The sequence below is a fragment of the Anguilla anguilla genome, chromosome 8 (genome assembly GCF_013347855.1).
Source record: "Anguilla anguilla isolate fAngAng1 chromosome 8, fAngAng1.pri, whole genome shotgun sequence".
NCBI lineage: Eukaryota > Metazoa > Chordata > Actinopteri > Anguilliformes > Anguillidae > Anguilla > Anguilla anguilla.
In genome coordinates this window covers 4533797-4559487 of record NC_049208.1, presented here as the reverse complement: position 1 = coordinate 4559487, position 25691 = coordinate 4533797, and the positions used below count along the sequence as shown (strand labels likewise).

The 25691-nt window shown below is 38.4% G+C and overlaps 1 protein-coding gene across 1 annotated transcript; it reads right to left on the bottom strand.

Annotated features, from left to right (window-relative positions):
- Positions 1-17094: 17094 nt before the first annotated feature.
- LOC118233486 (putative ubiquitin carboxyl-terminal hydrolase 50) lies at positions 17095-25279 on the bottom strand. The gene is made up of 11 exons (XM_035429284.1): positions 25254-25279; positions 24760-24878; positions 24365-24435; positions 23670-23795; positions 23354-23437; positions 22793-22909; positions 22028-22156; positions 21485-21516; positions 20455-20495; positions 19168-19259; positions 17095-17476 (listed from the first exon to the last, which is right to left on the bottom strand). Exons 1-11 carry the CDS (start codon positions 25277-25279, stop codon positions 17408-17410), a joined length of 906 nt encoding a protein of 301 aa, XP_035285175.1. The 3' UTR covers positions 17095-17407.
- Positions 25280-25691: the final 412 nt, after the last annotated feature.

Genomic DNA, 25691 nt, shown 5'->3' with positions numbered 1-25691 from the left:
GCTATGCCGATTATATCTAGCGTCATTCTGACGGCGGCAAAAAGGCGGAAGCGCTGAATTTTGCTTTTAATTTCATTCTGACGCTGGTTTGAAGTTCAACCAAATGACACATAGGCCTATCCAGTTTTAGTTTATTGTTAACAACTGGTTCAACAGTGTTTCGTTTTAAAAAATGATTATCACAACCATCGTAGGGGGTTGTACTTATAACGTCAAAGTTCTTAACGTAAAGGTTATTTTGCAGTAGAATCCCGTGTTGTGAAAGAGACCATGACCCTGTACACGCGGAGCTTTCAAATCCGTTGTACAACGAATTCTACACGACAGTTGCGGTACAACGGAATTTAATTAGGGTGAACTCAGGTTTCGTGGGACACTATTTGGCAAATCCTCCTGGAAACCATGAAAAAGCAGTTTACTCACTCAAGTGACGTTTCTATAAATAATCTTAGGTCTCTACTGCATTTCTGTGCTGAAATTATGTTGGATCGTATAATTGTTTAAAAACGACAGCCCTTCAAACATGGAAAGTCTCCCCTCTGATTTTCGGGCAGGAGTCAGGTAGAGTGGGACAGTTAATTTGGGAGAGTGTGACACATTGGTAAATCCTCCTGGAAACCATGAAAAAGCAATTTACTCACTCAAGTTATATTTCTATAAATAATCTTAGGTCTCTACGGCATTTCTGTGCTGAAATTGTGTTGGAATGTATAATTATTTAAAAATGACAGCCATTCAAACATGGAAAGTCCCCCCTCTGTGTTTTGGACAGGAGTCAGGTAGAGTGGGACAGTGTCATTTTGTGCACTGTTTTTTAGTTGAAAAAGTGTCCCACTCTAGCTGAAAACATGTGTCCCATTCAAGCTATAGCTGTCAGTTAGAATGGGACAGTGCTATAAATTGGGTTTCCATAAAATCTAGTGCCAATTTGCAATTATTATTTTTTAAATTATTTATCACTGTTGATTCTAACACCAAAATTAATGTTTTTGCGCAAAAATTGACAGATGCACAGCCTTATCATTTTAGCATAGCTTAACACATGCCAGCATGCTTACCATGTCATTCAACTGCTCAGCAGATTTGAAAAACGAGACCACATCCACTGCAGTAATGTCACACCAATCAAAAGTTTTATTTTAAGTTCAGCACAAATGCAGCTACAATCCAGTAACATATGTTGTGATTGGTTTGGAAAATTATCACAATATAATAACAATTTGCTTAAGTGTCCCATTCAGCCTGTTGTCCCACTCAACCTGAGTTCACCCTATGCGTCTGTAGGCCTACGTCTCAAAACGTTTACAGAATTGTTCTAGCAAAAACACATTCGGGAAGTAGCCTAGTGGACAACGCATATCGAGTTGCGTGTGGCTGTCACAATAAATTTGACCTGGGCTGCAAAAATTATCCGGGTGACGCAATGACATTCTAAAACCATCGTGACATAGTCCTCAGAAGTTGTATGGTCATTCCCTTCGGTTCGTTAACATTTTCGAGACTTCTGGTTCAAAAAAATAGACAAATTAATGGCGATTTCCAAATTGGCTTTTTAAAATGACAGAATTTTTTAGATTATAAAAAATTGGTAAAAGGCATTATTTTTTCATATACAAAAAAACATCCAAATGTCATAATTTATTTTAAAGGAATTCGGAAATCGCCATTAATTTGTCTATTTTTTGAACCAGAAGTCTCGAAAATGTTAACGAACCGAAGGGAATGACCATACAACTTCTGTTTATTTAGCCTATTTATTAGGGGTCCAAGCAGCAAAACTGGTGGAACCCTATTGTATCTGTTCGGATTATTATTATTATTATCATTCTTATTAAGGCTCCAAGCAGGGAAGCTGGTGGAACCCTATTGTATCTGTTCGGATTATTATTATTATTATTATTAGGGGTCCAAGCAGCGAAGCTGGAGGAACCCTATTGTTTTTGTTAGGATTATTATTAGGGGTCCAAGCAGCGAAGCTGGTGGAACCCTATGTATTTGTTAGGATTATTATTAGGGGTCCAAGCAGCGAAGCTGGTGGAACCCTATTGTATCTGTTAGGATTATTAGGGGTCCAAGCAGCGAAGCTGGTGGAACCCTATTGTATCTGTTAGGATTATTATTAGGGGTCCAAGCAGCGAAGCTGGTGGAACCCTATTGTATCTGTTAGGATTATTATTATTATTAGGGGTCCAAGCAGCAAAGCTGGTGGAACCCTAATGTTTTTGTTAGGATTATTCTTATTATTTTTCTCCGCTATAAGTGTCTGAGGCTCAGCAACCATAAGTCCTAGAGCAACCAATTTGGCAGGTGGGTTCCTATGGCCCCCCACTACTCAGGCACTACAAATCACCCAAATTGGCCAGATGGTGGCGCTATAACAAAGGGTCATGTTTAAAAGGTCATAACTCCCACACCGTATGTCAGATCAACAAGAAACTTCATCGACCGATGCATCTGAACGTGCTCTACAACTTTGCTTTAGGGACCACTTATGTCCGCCATATGGTTTGCCCGCCATTTGGGCTTTTTTATTAGGTGGGGTGCAGAAGAGCTGGAGCTCCAAATCTAAGCGTTACGGCATCTAGTAAACTTCTTTACGGCAAGCGACATCCATGGCGACGCAAGTAATCCGACACCGTAGGGTCTAGTTTTTATCAGTGAGGGGAGGGTCTGAACGTCGGGGAAGCAATGGAAGACAGTGCCACCCAGAGTGCATGCTAGGCTACCAAAAGTTTGTTAGTAAAAGCTTTTTGAGAGGATGGATAATTACTTTTCTTTGGCATGGATCCATTTGAAGACAATATCAGGTGAGTTAGTTTAGTCTTTGAATCTGTCATTATGCTGAGAAATAGCTGAACCATTTCATTGGTAGGTTCTGAGTTTCTGTGCAAACGCCGCGAACACACGCTGGTATAATGAAACAATGATGGCAATACATATATAGTCCGCTTTGTTCCGTTGCTACCATAACATAACACACTATCTTGTGTCTACAGCTGCAGTTTCTCGCTGCAATTACTAATATTGAATATAAACAAAAGACGCAATTTATGCTGTACTCTGCCAATGTCTAAATAAATAATACGGTATGGTAAAGCTTTGAGAGGATGAATCATTACTTTTCTTTGGCATGGATCCATTTGAAGACAATATCGGGTGACTTCGTTTAGTCTTTAAATCCATCATTATGCTGAGAGAAATCGTATTCTCAATTTAATCTCTAAATTGACTGTAAGCTTAGTGTTGTAACTAGGTAGCTGTTTCGTAGGTGACTTAAGGCACTCGTCTTAACTATTGCTTGAATTTTTGCTTAGACTGCGTTGTTGCTGTTCTTGTTTGTGTTAGTGTTAATCAGTTTAAAATACAGGGTCCAAGTTGAACTATGCGGTTGTTCCCTGCACTTGGAACGGTATTTCTCTCTAGGGTTTTCGACACACTTATTCCTGGTTATGATTATACACTTTGTTGTATGTCGCTCTGGATAAGAGCGTCTGCCAAATGCCTGTAATGTAATATAATATTCCGTAGCAACAAGATAAACCCGACGTTAGCCCTAAATATGCCAATACAGCAGTGAAAACGCTGCTCACTGAATAATGAAATAAACGAGACAAAGTTTTTAAAAATTATGCCGTGTCATTCTACATTCCATATCTGGGACTAAACATTGAATAAATATACAATCTTACCACTGGTTTTACGTGTAGAGATGTCCCTTTTGAGACTGCGTGGTCATATATTGTCTTGGACAATCCGTTTGGGAAATATACATGCATTTGTGATAACTGGGTAGGCTACCTTCAAAAATAGCTGTGCGTAATACCACACCTGTTGCTTACGGCGTTGTCGCCCTTTTTAGTACAATTTAGTTTGATTGACAATTCATTTATTCAGTAGGTGAGAGTATAAGCTTTCTAACGATGTATAACATGTCTGATTTTGCTTTTGGAATAGCATTTTATAGGTCAGCGTAACCAAAATTTTTCTTATCTGCCAATGTCTAAATAAATAAAACGGTAGGCTACTTTGCGCGCAGCACGCAGATCGCGAGTTGATATTTCGTCTTTTGTTTCGTTTTTTTCTCAAGGTCTTATCTATTATTTGAAATGTGTATTATTATTCTATCTGTCTCTGAGGCGCTCTGAAATGTGCATTCTCTGCTAGGCTGAGCAATGGATTGGAATATGTGTGACGTAGTGTTGCACCGTATACCGAAACTTCAGCACTTTCGGTACTTAAAAAATTAACTCACTTCAGTAGCAATAGGTGTTCTAATTTGGAAATATTTTATTATAGGAAGATGCTGGATTGTTATTGAAACATGCAGTTTTTAGATCTATTTTAAAGTGAAAGACCTGTTTAAAGATAATTTACTTTACAATTGTTTAATTTTTGAAATATTTTTAATATAGTTTTCTATGGTTTAGTGTTGTAACACTATAGGCCTTTGCTTATTGATATGTTGAACAGGCTTCAACTTAAAGGTTGTTAATAAACCAGGTTTTTAATAATCCGTGAATTCGAAAATGAGATCAACTCTTGTGGACATTACGTTTCTGATCTATTAAGGTAATTTCAGTATCGTTAGGTACCGAGTATTGAATCAGTATTGTTTCAGTACTAATTATCGTGATACTAAGCCTGGTATCAGTATCAAAGTCAAAATTTTGGTATCGTGACAACACTAGTGTGACGCCTTTTTTAGTTACACCATGGAAGCGCTGCAGCTGTACATACACGCCGGGCCATATGTGTGTTACGACATCCCATCTAAGTGTTACGACAATGTAAAGGCCTTTACGGGAAGCAGCCATGACACATCCATGGCGACGCAACTAAGTCATTCATGGACTGCATTTATATATATGTCATTCGACAGCGTCTCTTAGCACAAAATTGGCCATAAGTCATCAACATTTTATACAATCATCATGGTATTCAGTAGATATGTTGGGTGAAGGTATATGATCATGAGGAAAAAGCCATTTTAAAATCGCTCCATAGGGGGTGCGATGGTGCCAATGCTTGGACCCCTCCCAATGCCGCTTGCGGCTTTAATTTAGTTTTACCTTCGCTTGTCTCCAGACGAAAATGAAATCTGCACGGCACTTTTCACATTAAGTTGTACCGGCGACAGACATAATGAACAGAATGCAAAAGGAACCCAAACTAAAACAATATTTGCAGTGATGGACTCCCTACAGACAAACCTTTATGCTATCAGAATGATTTGAAGGAAAGTTACATACAAATTATAAACATACGTTAAGGGCTTTAAAGTTGGCGCATGATATCCAAAATGCTGTGGAGAAACACAGGCCAACTTGTTGGCACAGAGTAGCCTACTAATACAAACCAGTAAGTAAAATAATTTCTTGCCATGTCCCTGACAATACAGCGACGTAAGGTGGACATAGGCGCTCTGTCGCACTCTGATGCAGAGTAGCTGCGATATGTCCCTCAACCCCGTGGTCACACGCAGCAACACAGGAGAGAGACCGGCGACCGTTCATTTTCAATGAGAGTTGGTGATTTACAGCGACAAGAGACAAGTGGCCGTTGCAAAGCGAAGTAGGCGGAGCGAAAATAGACTAGAGGTCTATTTTATGCAAATACTGAGCGATGCGACACAGCGATTACCAATGGCAGTGAACCTGGTAACCACAAGCCAGGAACACCCATAAGCGACAAGCGACAAAGGTGTATTTCCCTCCTGTGTCGCCCCGTGTGACCGTAATGGCCAACCCATAGACATATACGTCTGGCCATCCTACCTCCCACAGATGGAATGCAACAGAATGTCTATGTTACCCTATGCCGCTTTTCTCTGTGTGCTGTCTGGGGTGTTACCTTGAGTAAAAAAAAAAAGGAAAATTAATAATAAACACGAGAGAAGGTAATAAAAACAACAGGCCACATTTTTCACCAGAAACAATCCAGTTAAGAACATAACAATAAAAAGCATACTTTGTTTTATCTCGTATTTTAATTACCCAATGGACTGAGGTGCCACTAAACTGGACTGGTTGCAGTTTGAGCTATAACAGTCATCAAAGCACAGTATCTAAAAAATATATATTAGCTTAGAAGCAATGAAAAAATCATGGATAATAAAATAAAGACAAGATGGCTGCATTCACACTGCAGTGAAATACGGTTGTCACTCCTCATCAAAGTGCTTAATTCTCTTATATTCATACACCATTTGGTTGTGAAAGAGTGACAACCATATTCTACAACCAAAGTCACTACCTGAGAAATATATATATATATATATATATATATATATATATATATATACATATTCCAAAAACATGAGTACAACAAACAATAAATATATTGAACAGAATACAAATTTGTGTGTGTGTATGTGTGTGATATTTCTGTATCTTAGCTTGCGTAATTGTGTCTGTAAATTAGGTGAAACAGTGAGTACAATAATTAATATTTAAAAAATCTCTCTTTCTAGCAAGATTCATAGACCGCTAGCTAGCAAGAAAAATAAATAGATAGCCAGCGAGACAGATCGATGGCTAGCTGGAAGAGCTTGTCTTAGACTTTTACAAAAGCTTCTCTTCCTAGCTAGCCTTCTAGCTAATGATCGCTCGTTGTCATTAGCAACCAGCAGAGAACGCTTGGAAACCACGCATGCAAGGTAGTCAAGTTGACGGTAACTTACGCATTAAGGGAACGTAACTGGAAAGGTAACCCCGGAAGTGAATAGGGGGATGAAATTTGTAGGGGGGATGAAATTTGTTGTGACAGTACCACCACTGAACTGTATAAGAACTAGTAGGGAAACATGGTCATGTGGTATATATTCAATAATTCTGCATGCGGCACCACCGCAAGATGGCTGCCACGGCCCGGAAATAGAATTATTATTATTACGATGAGGCTGCCATGTATTTCCTATGAGAGTTGTAGAAATTCAGTGAACTCGCTCCTGTGAGAATTAGACTCCAAAATCTCACATTGAGGTAATAGAAGCAGGAAATAGATATAATAGGCACCAGAGTCATATATTAAACTAGCACTACCCAGAGTTAAAGGACAACTCCTTTAGAAAAAAAGTCAAAATAATGGAGAGAGTTAATTAATATTGCACATATAAATCCTATTTCAGAATTGCCTACGCTTTTATTAGTTGCAAAATGATAGCAGAAACTAATCAGTAGCAACTTGTATTCTATTAGAAACGATCAATTTGTACAGGTAGATGTTTACTGTATCAAGTAAATACTTGATTCAACATCACAATGGCTGTGGCCCAACTGGGATTGAAATGCACAAACATGGAGTTATAAGCACAGGTCACTTATCATTACGCTACACTGTCACCCATGTATTGGATGTATCTTGCTTTCATGTGACACACAGGTGGTACATATTTCCTTTAAAATGATCAAGCCCTCAGATAACAGTGGGTGTTTATAAGTGCTGTGGGATGGGACTGTATCATCACTGACTGGGATCCAATGTCTGTTTTTTTTTTTTTTAATTTAAATGTGAAACAGGGAGCTTCAGCCACTATATGCAGTCGACCCAGAGGCCGCCTGGATTGCAGCAGAAGACTTGAGCAGTAGCAGAAGGACAATCAGGGAGAGCAGAAGTCCAGAACCAGAAGAATCAGGGGCAGCAACAGCAATGGGGGGGTCACAATCAGGTCGCCGTGTGCAGCACAAGCAGATTGAGGAGAAGCTCACGAGGGCAGGAGTTGCAGGCCAAACTAAGAGAACAAGTCACCTTGTGCAGCACGAGCAGATTGAGGAGAAGCTCACGATGGCAGGAGTAGCAGGCCAAACTAAGAGAACAAGTCACCTTGTGCAGCACGAGCAGATTGAGGAGAAGCTCACGATGGCAGGAGTAGCAGGCCAAACTAAGAGAACAAGTCACCTTGTGCAGCATGAGCAGATTGAGGAGAAGCTCACGATGGCAGGAGTTGCAGGCCAAACTAAGAGAACAAGTCACCTTGTGCAGCACGAACTGGTTGAGGAGAAGCTCATGATGGCAGGAGTAGCAGGCCAAACTAAGAGAACAAGTCACCTTGTGCAGCACGAACTGGTTGAGGAGAAGCTCATGATGGCAGGAGTAGCAGGCCAAACTAAGAGAACAAGTCACCTTGTGCTGCACGAACTGGTTGAGGAGAAGCTCATGATGGCAGGAGTAGCAGGCCAAACTGAGAGCACAAGTCACCTTGTGCAGCACGAGCTGGTTGAGGAGAAGCTCATGATGGCAGGAGTAGCAGGCCAAACTGAGAGCACAAGTCACCTTGTGCAGCACGAGCTGGTTGAGGAGAAGCTCATGATGGCAGGAGTAGCAGGCCAAACTGAGAGCACAAGTCACCTTGTGCAGCACGAGCTGGTTGAGGAGAAGCTCATGATGGCAGGAGTAGCAGGCCAAACTGAGAGCACAAGTCACCTTGTGCAGCACGAGCTGGTTGAGGAGAAGACAAACATGATTTTCCAAATCATAGTGAAGGGATTCAGTGATAAACCCAGAGAGATTAAATTTAAGTGTTCACAGACAAAGTTTGACAACACTACAACTCTGGAGCTGAAGGAAAAATAATCATTTCTGAACATTTAGAAAATTCAGGTATTCAACTTATTTTCAAAATTGTGCTTCCCTAATTATCAGAGCTATCATGATTGTATTGTGATATTTAAAACAAATGGGAGTTTAGCAGTAGCTAAATTCTAAATATCTTAACTCCTTGCACTGAAACATTGCTAAGGTCTAAGGTCACCTGAGCAGAGTTCATTTGTGTTGGTGATTTAGTTGTTAAACTGAACCAATTATAATCAAAAGTTCCTCCACTAAACATCATGGAATTTTTTATAGATCAGAAATACGGCACACTCACAGATACAAACATCCAACTTCCAATAGCTTGTTACTTTAATGTTATATCTTTTACCTTGATGACCAACACATTTTAATTACCAGAACTCAATTACCATTGCTCAATTTTCTGATTTAACCTTCAGTGTTTCATATAGTGTGAAAAGTGTAAATGAGTATTCTGTGTAAAATGGTTAAATATTGTGATACTACAGGGCACATAATCCTTTATCATTTTTTATCATTAACAAAAGGTACATTAGCTTGTAGAGGTTTAATAGGCATTAATACAGTCCTTGCTGCTTGAGACTTAATGTGAGCTCTAATACCTTTTAAATCATCTTTTAGGTATGGAAACTGATTCATTGCGTTTGGTTTTTGCATCTACGCCGATGGAAGATGAGAAGACGTTTTCTGATTACCATATCCAGAACATGTCCACAGTGATGATGATCAGCCGCATGCCTGGGGGATGGAAGTCTCAGTCGGTCCCATGAACAATCAATCCCACGAGAAACATCTGTTGCCTTCAACAAGCAGTAGCATCCAGCAGCAGGCCTGCAGACACAGATTGTGAAGGAACGTTAGTTAATCTGTGTCATTGCTGTCTGTATATTAAGCAAGATATTGCATTGTAAATATAGATATTATATTTTCATGTTTTTGTTTCCAAATTGCATTTAACTTACATTCGGGTGACCAGGTTTCTGGAAGCAAATAATTTACATAACGGTGTACATGTAGCAACGCTGATTTTCATCATTATCATATATCATAAATGTTAGTTGTTAATACTGTAACTTTAATTTTAATTCATTAGAAAGGCAGCAGAACTGCGAAACAAAAAAATGAACTCAAACATTTAACTTTACAAAATAATATACAGCTGCAATACGCAGTACATAGGGATCAGGTTTGGCACAAGGTAAATACATGTTCAAGGAGAATGCCACCCTGAAATCAGAAAGAAATATGTTTATCCTCAGTCTTGTAATATTTGATATAACTCATTTTAAGGGAATGATGTATAGAATGTATAGAATAATGCTTCTAATGTATGGAATTGGGATGTTAGGTGAAGGGTCATGCTTGAAAAGTTGCGTTATATATGCAGTTATATATATAAAAAAATAATTCAAGAAGTGTTGAATGTCTAGCCTATTGTGCACTGTTTCTCCCCTTACAGTTGATCTGTTATAAGCAAGAGACAGACCCCAACTGCGGTAAAAATTTAAGATCAAGAGCACCAAGGGAACAAAAGGACCCCTGACACTGTTAAGTTGGAGGAAGCTCACATGTCCAGCCTTAGTATAAACTCCTGAACTATAATTAGCCACAAATGGAATTTGTTGTATATGGTGACTGAATTTATCCCATAGGTTGAAACCACAGTTCTTTGAAAGCTATATAAACTCATGTATTGGACTTTATATTTTTGAAGACTGTACTTGTACCTCTTCCCGACCGGTCGTATTATTAAATTATAAAAAGAAGCTCCTGAATTTGTTGTTTATTGTTATCTCCAACACCATAATTTTTGTTAAGAAATTCCTACGCAGGTATGCCATCCTGCCAAGTTACAGCTTGTTGGAGCGGAATGCCCCATACGTACAGTATACAGCACTGAGAGTTTGGCACTTTTAAGGTTACCTACAAAAATAACCACAATGACCTCACACACTCAGCCCTTAAAAATATTAATAAAAAACATTAAGGGCCAAGTTACTTGAAACAATTTAGGAAACATTGGGTAGCATTGCTATGGAATACAGCTTGTTTAATTTGTGTAAGGTAAGATAGCCAATATTGTTTCTTGTAATTTAGTGTAATTTTGATATCAATACTTTTAATGGCAGGCCTAGATTATGCCACTTTGATTTAATGACTTATAGACAGTGCTTTAAATGTGTGAGTAACATTTTTGTACATTGAAAATGTGTTTTTCATCAGATAATGCATAGCTGTCCGGACCCCTAATAAGTAAAAACATGGTACAGTGAAAAAGACTGAAATTATATACAGGGACAAACTGGCATTTTTCAAATGAGTGCCTAGGACAAACTGGATTTGTTTTCTTCATTTGGGTACCATACTCCAAAGGCCAGTTTCACTGAAAAAAATAGCTTAGTCTTGGACTAAATTCAGTTATGTATGGAGAATCCATTCTAAATAGGATTTCTTCGAGGACTAGACTTAATCTGTGTCTATGAAACTGGCCCATAAAGTTCAGAATTGAAATCAACAAATTTTTGAGGTTAAAGCACAGATTTTCAGCTGTTTTAAGGGTATTTGTATAAATATTGAATTCACAGTTTAGAAATTTCACTTCCACTTTTTTCCCATAATTCCTCTATTTAAGGGAATCTAAATAGATAGCAAAAAATTAACATTATAAATAAAGTAGTTATGTTTAGTATTTTATGGCATATCCTTTGCATGCTGTGACTTGCTAAAAGTCACAGCATGCAAGTCTGTAACTCACCAGACTATTCATATTGTATTTTCAGTTGCTCTTACAAAACCTTACCAAACTAAACTTCTTACTAAAACCTGTCTGCATTTCAGCCTTTTTCTGAGATCTACAGTATAACTTACTCAAATATATTTGGAAATATAGGCAGTGCATATTCTGATATCTGTGTTTCAAATAGATTTTTCTGAGCAGCTAGTTGCTTTCTGTATTCAAATATTTAAAATTATATTCATAATATATAATAGGAAGCTGAGCTTGTGAGCACAGTCCATACTGAGCATTAGGTAGCTCATGTTATGGTACTTGCTCTGACTAGCTGTAGGACAGCAGATAACTAGCTAGCTGGATGCTGTGGTGAGACCAAGATTGTAAATTGTGAATGTTTTCCTTCATTAAATCCAAAGGAGAGACTCAAGAAGAGTGTGATTGATTCTTGTCCAAAACAGATACTTTACTTTTCATGACGTTCAATTTCTTATGAAGCCAAGGTCTTTTAACAGTGGCATTGTGGTGCAGCAAATAGCGTTGTCGCCTCCAAAACCCTACTCAGACATCCTAGCTGGGGCCTTTCTGTGTAGAGTTTGCCTTATCTACATGTAGCATCTGTATTCTCTAAATATGAAACTGTGAGTGTGAAACAGGGCATTGCTGAAAAAGAGCGTACCGTATGAGCTCAGCCAACCTACCCTCTGTAAATAAAGGTTAAATAAAAATAAACATATAAGACTAAACATTTAGTCGGTACATTTAAACATCTATTGAGATACTTGTGTTACAACACTCATAGGTTGACAAATGTGTGGCTAGCAAACAATTCCTACTGGTGTTTGTGTACGCACACGCTACAGCTGTTGTATTGCCAAAACATTCTAGAATGCTCCCAAAATGTTTTGAAAAAGCTTCATGTGTACAGGGTCTAAGTGTTTAGTCCCTCAAAACAATACTTCCATGCAGGGTTTGATTTCTCTGAAGTCAGTATTGTCTTTGTGTACTTTTTAAAACCTGTCATTTAAATGGACTGCATTTATATAGCACTTTTATCCAAAGCACTTTACAATTGATGCCTCTCATTCACCAGAGCAGTTCGGGGTTAGGTGTCTTGCTCAAAGGTCACTTTGACATGCCCAGGGCAGGGATCGAACCGGCAACCCTCCGACTGCCAGACAACTGCTCTTACCTCCTGAGCTATGTCGCCCCCAGTAAAGATGTGAGAGAGGGCTCAAGCACCTCAGACCAGATGAAGCAAACTACTGCAGATCTTCAGGTTTACAAGAAATCATACAATCGAAACATAATACATAATCATAATATAATCGTAAATTGAAACAGGATTGATACCAGTATATAAGTCGTGATTTCCCGTAAATGTGAAAGGGCACAAGTTTTTTGCAAATCACATGATTTACTGTAAACATGAAAGTGGTGCCAGTTGTTTGAATTCCAGGGACTTTCCAGGTGGAAACTGTAGCTACCAGCATAAGATAGAATCTAGCTTTTAGTTTGGGCTCATTCCAAGCACTTATTTTCATTTGCAGCTTTTTATAATTTACCTTCCTCTCCCCCTAACTCCACTGAACAGAGGACACAAGAAGAACTGGTCTTGTAACCTAAAGGTCGCTGGTTTGATACTTTGACAACCTGCATTGCTTTAGTATATATCCAGCTGTATAAATGGATACAATGTAAATACTATGTCAAAGTTGTGTAAGTTGCTCTGGTGAGTCTGCTAAATGCCTGTAATGTAAAGACGACATAGGGATGAGATATGAGGAAAGAGGAATCAAGACAACATGTATTAAGCAAATGGAATGTCCTTGCTCAGTCAAGCATCAATTTGAAGCCATGTCAATTATAGATGTAGATGTAGAGGTGGATCCAAAGGTGGATCATTTATATGTTTCATTTATGCATTTGTATGAATTTGATTACCTTCTAACTGAGCAGGTAAATGTGCTACTCATCCAGGAATCTTGCAAATTATGTTTTTGTGCCATGAAGAAGCGACTTTATGTTTATCCAGGTACCTAATCTAATTTATTCCAGGAGGTACACTGATTATGGTGTTTTTGCAGAACTGCATACATACATACCCTAGCCCTAACCCTTTTGTATCCAGAACTGCATACATACATACCCTAGCCCTAACCCTTTTGTATCCAGAACTGCATACAAGGCAAATACACTGACTGGTCCTCGCAGAGATGCACACCCAGGTCAGTGTATATGCAAACCACATACTTCAGATGCACTGAAAAGGGAAAACAGTTAATAATGGTAAAATATAACAGTTGACGATTGTGGTGGGGTGGGCGTGGTTTGAGCGTCGGCTGCAGAGAGAGAGAGAGAGAGTGAGAGGAGCGGCTCTCGGATCCTTCGTCACAACTGTCAGGTGGAGGTAATCAGCGCCGATAATTATCAATTGTTTAATTGCGCTGATTGCCTCTGATTGTTTTCAACAGTGAGCCTGGGGTTTTTAAAAGCGAAGACCGGGAGTCTTCGGGAGTGGAAAAACGCCGAAGAAAAGACGGGATTGCACAGAATTACCAAAACCCAAAAGGATCTGTGTTCTGTTGCCAGGCGAAGCCGGTGGCTGAATAAACGAGCATGCAGTGCTAAAACCAAAAACCTTGTCTCGAGTGAGTCTGTTGGCGGGCAGGAGGGGTGGCACTCACTTGCCACAACGATAAACTAGGATAGGCTGTTTCAACTATGCTGAATAGTAAAGATTATATTTACTAAGAAAGACAAATAAAGACCACTATTCTGTAAGAGAAAAGACATACAATCTAACAAACTGAGCCTAAGGAACACAAAGAGATTATTGGTGCATGCCCAAATTACAAAATGCTCGTACGAGAAGACTATGGTACCAGGTGAAGTGTTAAGCAAATTCTCCCTGAATGTTTCTTTTGACTTCCCTTAAATGCAATCCTGAGCAAGCCTTCCACATTACAAAGTTCCCTTTTTTGCCTAAATAAGGTCTGGACAGGAACAACCTACACACCACAAAGAGACCCCCCTACTACTCTCCTCCAGGATGCATACTCCCCCTCCCCTGAAGACACAGGGGAACCATTAAAAAGCTAGTGACAGTAATAAGATACTTTGTCTGGAATGTAACCTTATGCTTTTGTCATTCCATCATTCTCTTAGATACTTTTATATGGAGGTCCAAGGTGGTGGTCTTTCTATAATCCAAACACTTGTGTAGGCAATACATGCTTGGGATAAACCTCCCTATACCATCTTATAGCAGCTCAGTGTTCCTGTCAGTATATATATTTGTAAAAAGCTTTTTACAGAGAACTGTTACTGTCAACTGTCACACTGGCAAATAAGAGCACACACATTGCCTCAAAGGCTTAAATTGGCTGCTGACTGAAAGGAAACCATAAAAAGCTGCAGATACAGCAGTCCTCCAAGACTGAGTTTGACACCTGTGGATTAGACGAAATTTGATTTGACAATGAAGTGCGAACTCCAGGTCACTCTACCCAAGCAGTACATGTGTTCTACCACAAGATAGAGAAATTGTTTAATCCAAATGTCAGTTGCTGCCAAAGGAGTCACAAGACAGCCATTATAATACATTACATTACAGGCATTTAGCAGCCGCTCTTATCCAGAGCGACTTACATAAAATGTAAATGCTCCTCGCCTCCTTTACTACACTCCCCCACTACCACTAGTCTTCTGCTGGGAAGTATGTGGAGGAAAGAAGGGCAGGAGACGAGTTTGAAGCCGCTTCATCAACACAGTTCTGTGAGCTTTGCTCGTATTTTCCAATATTGGGAGACTGGAGGAAGGGAGGACACAAAGATTGCTTTCTGGGGTATAGAGGAGATGAGGTAGTAGTGGAGGAAAGGAAGATACATTTTTTTGAGTATTGGGACGTACACCTCATCAGGGTTGCAGGGGGTGCTGGAGCCTATCCCAGCATGTACTGGGCAGGCGAGAGGCAGAAATACACCCGGGACAGGTCGCCAGTCCGTCACAGGGCACACACACCCTTCTCTCACACACTTAGGACACCTCAGACTCAGACACCTAGGAGCAATTTAGACCCTCTGATTAACCTAACCTGCATATCTTTGGAGTGTAGGTTAATTGGAGAGTCTAAATTGCCCCTAGGTATAAGTGTGTGAGTTTGCATGTTCAGAAACAGAATCAAGGACACTTCAAACCAAGGACCTTCTAGCTATGAATCAATAGTGCTGCCCACTGCACCACTGTGCTGCCCCATGAGACAGCTCTATAGACAGAAATAGCAGATATAAGGGTAAAATCAAAGATACTAATGCCCAATCCCAATTCACCTCTTAATCACTCCGCCTACACACTAACACTCATTTTGCCTTTTCCCAAGAGTTGCCATCTTGTGCAAGGGTTGTCCCAGAACTGAGTGAGCCTAATTTCTGGGAGGGGTAGTGTCTGTTTGGCCCTCAGACTCTCTCTCAATAATGAGGAAGTTAAAGTGCTGGCTTAAAAGCGAGTGCTGACCCAGCATGCAGTGCGTTGCGTAATGCCATTACCAGACTTGTTAAAGCAGGACAGAGCTAAACACGTTTAAATGCAATTTGACTGCCATGCCATACCTCTTCAAAAGACAGTTATCATTGTCATCGCAGTATTGTTTGCAACTAAGTATTGTCGCAAATGATGCAAATTTCATTGATGTAAGTGTACCGATAACACCAATCTAAATCAAAGTAATCATTATTTGTAGTACAAATGTGGCCATTCAAAATAGCTCACTGTACCCGAACGGTTAATTGACATTCTTTTAAGTGTTAAGGCAGTGTTTCCTTCTGCGGCACATTTTCCAAATCCCTTTCCAAATTAACAGAATCTGATGGCACATCACACAACATACTGACTTTGACTTGAAGTGAACAGTAGGCCTAAATAATCTTTCAGGGCTTTAATTAAGCCAACTGCGGCTGGTATTTCTGTAGGGTGACGTGCATTGCAATCTATATATAAGATATATATATTGGTCAAGGACCATTAAGGAACAGTTTATAGAATTTAATTACAAATGTAAGTAATAGATACATTAATTAGATACAGTAAATCATACATGCTATCAAAAAAACAGATTAAGTCGAATCCTGCAGGTAAAATCTGTAAGATAATATCCAGTACATAAAAAAACAAGAATTGTTTCACAATGTATATGAGTAAAACCAACCTAGTCAATGTACCAGTGCTGTTTTTCATTATCACTAAATGTATTCAATGCTACATTGTATGCTATAAAATTACAGAGCTAGTCAATATTAAAAAGCATGCAAATCAAAGTGGTTACCTTTATATAAGCAGAGATACTAAAAATGAAACTAAACTGTATAACTTTGACACTTATTTAAAAAGGTTAATCACAGGTAGACAGGATTTTGGAAAAACTAGACAAGCAGATATTATATTTAACACAGCTAATACATTAAAATTAGCATGACAATAATGAATAAAATCAATATCTTATATTGTTAGATGAACCTAAAACACTGCATGCTTGTGGTCTGAGGGATGAACAGTGGGAATGGATATTATTTCATAGGCCGCAATTACAATATGAAGAAAAACACATTTTTAACGTAGAAAAATGCCAAGTTACTCACACATACAAAGCACTATAAGTCATTAAGACTTGCAAAATCTAGGCCTGCCATTAAAAATAATGATATCAAAACTAGGCCAAGTTACAATAAAAAAGATTGGCTATCTTAACTAACACAAATTAAACAAGCTGTATTCCAAAGCTGCTACCCAGTGTTTCCTAAATTATTTCATGTAACTTGACCCGGTGCTTTTTTCATCTTACCATCTGAAAAGAATGTGGTCATTCAAAACATATGTGTTACATCAGTGGCAAATGGCAATCATTTATAGTGGAAATAATGTTGCTGAATAATTTCAGTTGTTTTACAGCTATTTATTTATTTATTTATTTTAACGACTACACAATGGGGTTGACCAACTGCCTGTATCCACTGCTTTGTGTGTATGAGAAGCACATCTTGCATAAAATGCATGAAGAAAATTGTTTTGTTTCGAAAATTATATTCAGAAATAAGATATTTCATTCTTTTACATTGGAAAAGACATCTTCTGCTTCTTCGTCGTCTCCTTCTCCTCCTCCTCTTCTTCTTCTTTTTCCTGCCGGATACATGTTCACAATTTTGCAAGACCACAAACAATATGGCTCCCTATCTGACATTTTGCTACACCCGAAAATATTAAAATATCACAGACACGCAAAATGGACATATTTCCATTTGGTTAGTATGGTTAGTATATTTTTATTGTACAATAGTCTCTGATCATGTCAAACTTAACCTAAATGTCCATTCTGCAGAAAAAAATATTGTTTAAATTATTCAATTAAATCATTTCTGGTCATTTCTTTGGTACTACTGTTATTTTCTGCTATGCAAAGATTGCTGGGAAATATATCTGTGCATTCTATTGTCCAATGTCAAGTGTTCTATTTGTCCTAGTTTTGCTTCTCAGATTGTCACGTGAGGTCAGCGAGTTAGCTAGGGAAGACAGCAAAGAGAAGTACTAGCTACAGCTAAGTGTATCAAAATGCCTTATAAATATTATAAACACAAAAGGTGGATCTCAGAAGAAAAAACTGAAAATGGACCAGTAGAGAAGGGTACACAAGTTGCGAGCTTGTGAGCTGAAATTGAAGGAGATTGCTGATAATTTTGTACATGAAGGATCCTTGGATGGTCATAAAATCAGTGAGTACATAAAGTGGGGGGATTTCTGTTGGGTTTCTGATGGTGCCAGCCTGTTATAATATGAACTGTGCCACATGCCGTTTGTCACAGCCATTGTTTTATATAAAGCACAGCGGTAAACGGTAAATGTTTGTCATACTGTAAATGTTCACATGAAGATAACTGTAATCCACAAGCATTTCTTAAGGGGTTAGTTCACATTTTCACACACAGGTCCGCTGCGCTACTCATCATGAATTACGTGACAAAGCTGCCACTCCCCATCCCCCCCCCCCCCCCCAAAAAAATCTAGGTCTGCCTCCCAATCACACCAGTCTAGATCCGGGACTGAAAGGAGACAAAAATATTTACCTGGCTCTTACACCCTTTAAGAAACGCTTCTGGTTATCTTTATGTAAATCTTTACAGTGTGATTTACGTTTATGTTTAGCACTGGCGCTTTGCTATATAAAAAAACTAATGCTGAGACAAACAGCGTGGTAGCACTATTGAAAATATAACATGCTGGCACCATCAGAAACCGAATGCAAATCGCCTTGAAAAAGCACTTCACGTACTCACTGATTTGACAGACATCCAACGAGCCTTCATTTACAAAAGTATCAGCAATCTTCTTCAATTTCAGCTCTCAAGCTCGCAACTCGTGAAGCCTTCACTTCTGCTCTGTTTTCTCCTCTGAGATGCACTTTTTGTGTTTATAAAGTTTACGCTATAAGGGATATTAATACCAGAGATTGTAAAAAATATAATACGCTTAGCTGTAGGCAGGACTCCTCTTGATGATGTAATCAGGCAGGAAAAAGAAGAAGAAGAAGAAGGAAAAAACGCGAAATCCGCCATGGTTGGGGCTTTATTGTGCGAATGTGTGAAGTTGTTTGTGAATTCTGTCTGTTGAAATGGGGTCAGAAGGTACAGAAATGAATGTTTTTAAGGGCTGAGAGTTTCCTGGACGTTCACTATTTCTATTTAATGTTGCGTACCTCATCAACCACACCTCTGGAAAGCCAGGTCATAACAATGCAGAAAACAAAAAAGAATTACAGTTACTAAACAACAGTTGAAACAACAAACAACATTGCTTGTTGCTTCCTTCTCACTTACGGGTTTGCTTTTGGATGGACGCTTTCGATGGTCTTGTGATGGATAACGATCATTTCCCTTCTCCAGGGTATTTTCTGCCTTGAGATCATCGGCTTAAAGATAAATATTCAAAGAGTAAAAGTGTGATGCTGTTTCAGTGTATCTTTACACCCATATAGAGATTTTCTTTCATTTATATGTATACTACTTGTCATGTTCCGGTGTTCCTGTCTGCGTTTTCCCTGTTGGGCCGCCAGATGGCGGCACTTCTGTTTTGTGTCCTGTTCCCCCCTGTTAATTGTATTATTGTTTGTCTCGTTATTCCATCATTGTTCCCACCTGTGTCTTGTTATCCCCTCCTTCTGGTTTGATTGTTTTTTGAGTTCACCTGTGTCTTGTTATCCCCTCCTTTTTTGGTTTGATTGTTTTTTGAGTTCACCTGTGTCTTGTTACCCCTTGTCTATTTAAGTTCTCTGTTCCCTTGACTCGGGTGCTGGTTCCTTGCGTTTGTTCTGACTTGTGTTTGCTCCAGAGATCTGTTTTGTTCCTGACCTGTGTTTGTTTGACCTTCCCTTGTGCTCTGCCTTCCCGTGTTCTGCCCTGCTTGTGTTTGTGAGTTCCTCTTGTTTTCTGTTTTATTTAGATTTTTTTGAGTTTGTGTTTTGGCCTTCGTGCCCTTGTCTGTTCCCTGTTTGTTTGCCCTTTTTGTTAGTAAAATCTTTGTTAATTTTGCCTTTTTGAGTTTGTCTTTTGTTACTCTGCGCCTGGGTCCCACCCCCCGTACCGTGACAACTACTGATATGTTGGCTTTGCAATTAACTTGAGAATTAAAAGTGAAAACATTACATTCATACATGCAAAAACACAGGAATGTATACTTAAAAGTAAGTCATATTTTTTTCATCTAACATGATGCGAACATGAAATTTTGTTAAGAGTGCAATTAAAATATTTTGCCATCTCATACTCAATACATGATAATGTTATTTGGGCCACAGGTTCAAAGGCTCAAAGGAAAATATTGTCATGAGATTAACAGCATGTAACAGTAAAAAAATACAGTAAAAAAAATTGTAAAAGTACTGCAATTTTCTCATTCTTCATAAGTTTTCCCACAACACATCATAAAGTGCAGAACTTTGTGTATTTTGCTGAATATATTACATATGTAATAAGTTGATTTGTACAAATTAAAGATGGGTAAAATGTCAAATTGAACATGTCTGCTATGCAAATACACAGTTAAGTGACATAAGTACCCACAGAATAGCATTTGGCAAAAAATGAACAAAACAAAAATGCACTTACAAGAGATTTTCTTGTAGAAGAGCAAATCTGCTGCAGGTGAACTATTGGAAAGACATTCATTACCATTACTTATATTTAATACATGGCATTAGTAACATTATCCAGCAAACTAATACAAATAATACAAATGACATAATAATGGTGTGGTTGACATTACGTGTGGTTGGATCAAATTTTAAATAGTCAAGACTTCATAATTCACCAGAGAGAAAATGATTTTATCCCTGTTTATTTTGCTTAACATGTATTATTTCACTTGCTCTTGCTTTTCTGGCATGATTTAGACCCCTGGGACCTCATATGTAAGATGGTCTTACAATTAAATAGTGTCTTAAATAGTGGCTTCCCACTTCGACATGGATATTGTAGTATCTCTTCGTAAAGTGTACATTAGACATTAAGAAAATTACCTGCTGGTTATGTGGAGGTACTGCAAGTTTGAGGGCTATGTGCAAATCCCCAAAGTTAGCCGTGTGCATGCTTTAAGAATTTATTTAAAATTGATTTATAATCAATTTTAGGCATGAAGAATCATGATCACTTCTAGGTGATTTAAGACAAGAATACGTATAAATAGTGTGCTTCTTGAGAAAACTACTATTCACAGCTGCTCACGAAATTAAACAGAAGTTCATTTGACATTTATATATCACAAGTGCGTAAGACACGGATACGCCACTTTAAACCAATATAAGCAGCTTTTTCAGTCTCACGTATTTTAAGTAATCAAGCCTAAGCACATCTTGGGAAATTATCTTGAGATTGCAATTTAGTTTAAAAGAATTTTTGTAAATGAGGTCCTTGGTTTGTTTCTTTGCATTTGATTGCTTTAGAGGTGTTCATGTGCCAGTCCTCCTGTTCCTGAGCTAGAGGACAGTGCAGAGATAGGAGCGGCTCATGAATTTGTTTGGGCACACCAAATTGGGAGATAAGAGCTGGAATAAATATTGGTTAAAACAATTATTGTCTTTTATATGGATCTTGAGTCCGAAATAAAGTTTTGATTGATTGGATCAAAGAAAGAACATACTTCAGAAGGTTCTCTCTCTGCAATTCCTCCATCTGATACAATGAAAAAAATAAGAAATACAAATACGCATTACTAAAATTTTTGTTATATTGTAATAAGTTTTAAAAGGAAAATACTGTGAAATATATGATAAATTAAGCCATCAATTCAGCCCTGTTTGAATCATGTTACAATCCCTCTTTAAATAAATATGTGATGTAGAAAGTTTACATCAGCAAAAATTTATCAAGATGTTAGAAATCTTTAGTTATAACACAACGTAGGTGAAGGAACATCATTAAGATAAAAATAATATATTATAAAAGGCCAGGGCTCTTAAATCCTCTTCCTGGGGAGCTACAGTGGCTGTTGGTTTTCATTGTTGTTCAATGCTCAGTTGATCAATTAAAGCAGCTAATTACAATTAAATCATCTTACCTGACTTCTGTGGTCTGAACTCATCACTGATTTTAAGATTAAAGGAAGAACCAGCAGCAGACTCTCTGGCACCCCAGGAGCAGGATTACAGACCCCAGTGTTGGAGGAAAGGAAAGGACGTCCTACCTTTCTGACATGCGAGTCATCAAAAATCCACCAGCTTTCGTCTCCATTTGGTTTAATGAATGCCTTGTAATGGCCGCCCCTGGGAGTGCCATGGTGGTTAGCGATCGCATACAGTTCATAATTCTGCCCCTGAAGGATGAGAATAAAGGAGAAAGATCACAATGATGATTATGTTACATTTATTTATGTTAAAGTGCATACAGCACAGCCATGATACACGTTAGTGTGCACACAGCACAATCATGACCAATGATTACTGCAGCAATTAAGGTTAAGTACCTTGCTCAAGGATATGGGTTGCAGCACCAAAAACACAGCTGCACTGCCTTTGCACATTAACCCTTCCCTTAAAATGAAGACTTCCAGTGGCTCTGTAATTATGTCACATATTTCTCTAAGACCAAATAATTTTTTTCCCCCCGTAGGGGATATGAAACTCTGGTTTTAATCTCAAGAAGAACGTATTCTACTATCCTAAAACCCACACTACAAGGACATTCAATAAAAATAAAATAAATAACATTTTTGAAAATATTTTCGCTGTAACTTGTTTTATGTCATCCAGGCCACTTGAATTATGCCAAAAACTTAAATACTTAAACTAGTTTTCTGCTGGGTCTCAGGAGGATGTAATGTGAAGCAGATTTTGCTGTCAGTCCCATCCTTAACACATGTAATGAAATGGTATATGAAGCAAACACAATTATTTGAATGGGAAAAAAGCTAGACAAGAGCACTTAAATGCTTAAAAGTGAGATCAAATACCTTATCGGTAAGTGTGGATGGAATCTTCACTTTGCAGGTATTCTTTTGGCCAGAGAAAATATCAAGCCGATCCAGATGCAGGGCTAGTATTTGTGGAAACACATTTATTTTAGATTCCTGAAAAGAAGATAACATAATTGGCATCACATAAGATAAAATATTTGACATCAAGCACATCATTAATAGTACATTAGAAATTGTAGATGCTCTGAAGCATCCAGTCAAACCTAAATAAAATGTGACATAACATGTATGTCCCTAGTTGTACATATTACTAAATTTTGTGTTCAGATCTGTAAATAATGAGGAAATTTCGTCCATTCTGTTGCGTATTGTGTGAGCGCATGCACTGCACAGATTGCTGAGCTGTGTGGAAGTTCTGGCATGTCGAACAGCAAAGAAAGTGACAGTGAGGACGTTAGGTGTTTATTCACGACGTGTGAGTAAACCATTTTCGAGGAAGGAAGTGTTGTAAATCTCAGGAAATATTAAGTTATTGGGCAATGACTCTAAATAGAGCAATGCGATTTACATAGTTTTTTCCAAGAACAAGTCACTCACAAATTGAGCCAATGTTTCAGATTCACATGAGCTGCAGTAAAGTGTTGCTTCTGTGCTTTTGAAATGGTCTTTCCAGGCACCCTCCTGCAAATGTATTATTAACAGTCAAACACAGTCTCTTCTTAATTTCACAATGACACTTTAAAAAAAGAATGAGGCTGTGAAACTACTCAACAGCTATACCAAACAAACCAAAGCTTTTTATTACATTTTTCCAGATATTTAAAATGCTGCCAGTATTTTCAAAACACACCTGGGTTGGTTGTATTTTTGGCAGATTTCCCTCAGTAAGAATGTCAGATTTGCTGTTACTCACCACACTGATGATTCCAGAAGAGGGGTTGTTAATTGACAGTGGAATGAGGGTAAATGGGCTGGAGTCGTTCTTAAGCGGGTGTTCCTTCTTGCAAGTTATTGTCTCTTTAATCGTACCTTCATAGATCTGAAAGCCGAAAAAAGTCACCCTTCATAACAAATACACAGCAGCAATTTACTATGCAGTTGTCACATTCCGTTTAACTCTAACTGAGTGAAGGCTTAGTGAATAATTAATGAAATTTACAGTTGTCATTTTAACTTCCCTGGCTGTAGAATAATATATTTTGGAAATACCTAACTACACTGCCTACTATCTTTAAGTGCTGGATGCTAATTCACTGCATTTTACTTATTTTTATAAATCATCCTGAAGTACGAAACTCCAGAATTACAAACCTAGGGGCGACATAGCTCAGGAGGTAAGACCGATTGTCTGGCAGTCGGAGGGTTGCCGGTTCAAACCCCGCCCTGGGCATGTCGAAGTGTCCTTGAGCAAGACACCTAACCCCTAACTGCTCTGGCGAATGAGAGGCATCAACTGTAAAGCGCTTTGGATAAAAGCGCTATATAAATGCAGTCCATTTACCACAAACCTCTCAATACTGCAACAAAACCCTGTCAACTGCAGCAAAATAAACACATCTTTAAGAAAAAACTAATTAATTACAGTGAACAATGAAAAGAGCACCTTGCCTTTGTGACATCAGGATTGACTTTACTTAATATTTTCTGAAAGTATTCTGATGCATCTTCTTGCCGATGCACTGAAAAGTTAAAAAATAAATTCACCAAGGACATAATTTTGACACAGACTACATGCTGCCTGCTGTATACTGCATGCTGCATTCTGGGAACGGCATACTGAATGCTGTGTACGACATACTGCATACTGTATATGGCATACTGCATGCTGTGTACTGCATACTGTAGTTGTGTAGGGAGGATGTTTATGTGTTGAAACATCTGGTTGTCTAAACGGAGCAAAGAAGCATTGTAATGAGGCATTGTAATGTCTCATATAAAATATCATACTGAAGCCAAAGGAAGGAACTTACTTTATTAAAGATAGAAAAGGGCAAATAACTCACCGTCAGCGATCCCAAGACTATGTGTTATACCTTTGGTGTCAGGGACTTGATTTCTATTAAGCTTGCCAAACAGCTTTTTCAGTTGCTCTGAAACAGAATTCCCATCCGCATCATTTAGCCTGAAATCATAGGGAAAATTGTCACAACATGGAATACAAATTATCTGTGGTGTATAATGTAGCTGAATACGACCATTGTACCACAGCTATTGTATTACATCTATTGTACCACAGATCATTATTATAAAGATAAATGTTGTTTAGTCTACCAATTAGATGCCTATATAAACCCTTTCACTAATAGGTCAGTAATTTTAAAAAAAGGGCATTTACACTTAGTGCAGGTGCATAAGGGTTGTATTAAAGGGGACGTTCATCCAAAAAAGAAATTAAGCTATGTTTCCACTTACCCGATGAGATATCAATGCATCTAGATAGTTTCCTATCTGAGCCCCAGAATACATGGCTTTGTTAAGCCTTTGGGCAGACACACACAGTTTGCATACTTCAATGGAAACCATGCACAAATTAAGCTCTGTGGATGTTTGTGGCATGGCATTATATTGGGAAAGAGAGGTTGCTGTTAAGTTTTTCAAATGCAATTGTTTGGCACTTTGTGGCCACAAAAGCCTTGTCCCGTTGAGGTCTGCTGTATCAAGGTGAGCTGCTGCGGATATATATAAAATTAATCAAATCTCAGTGATGAATCCCATCTGGACAGATAGTACTCCAGGTGAGTGGAAATATTACTTAATTTCATTTTTTGCCTCTAAGTTACAAAAAAGTGCACTTTTTCCCTTTCAAATATGTATTATAAGGCTTCTGTATTGAGTGCAGGTCCCAGATGCAAGAGTGAAGGTTTCAGGTACATGCTTTAACTGTTGCTCGTATGTAAGTCTGCATGATGCATGTACTACAATTTGGGTCTACATG

Bases quoted from the DNA above. Each gene is read 5' to 3' on its own strand.
- LOC118233486 (XM_035429284.1), bottom strand. From the start codon at position 25,279: ATGGTTTCCATTGAAGTATGCAAACT. The intron at 24,879-25,253 runs GTGTGTGTCTGC...CTATGATTTCAG, and splicing joins TCCATTGAAGTATGCAAACT to GCTAAATGATGCGGATGGGA. The intron at 20,496-21,484 runs GTATGTTCTTTC...TCTTTCCAATAG, and splicing joins CAGAGAGAGAACCTTCTGAA to TTCACCTGCAGCAGATTTGC.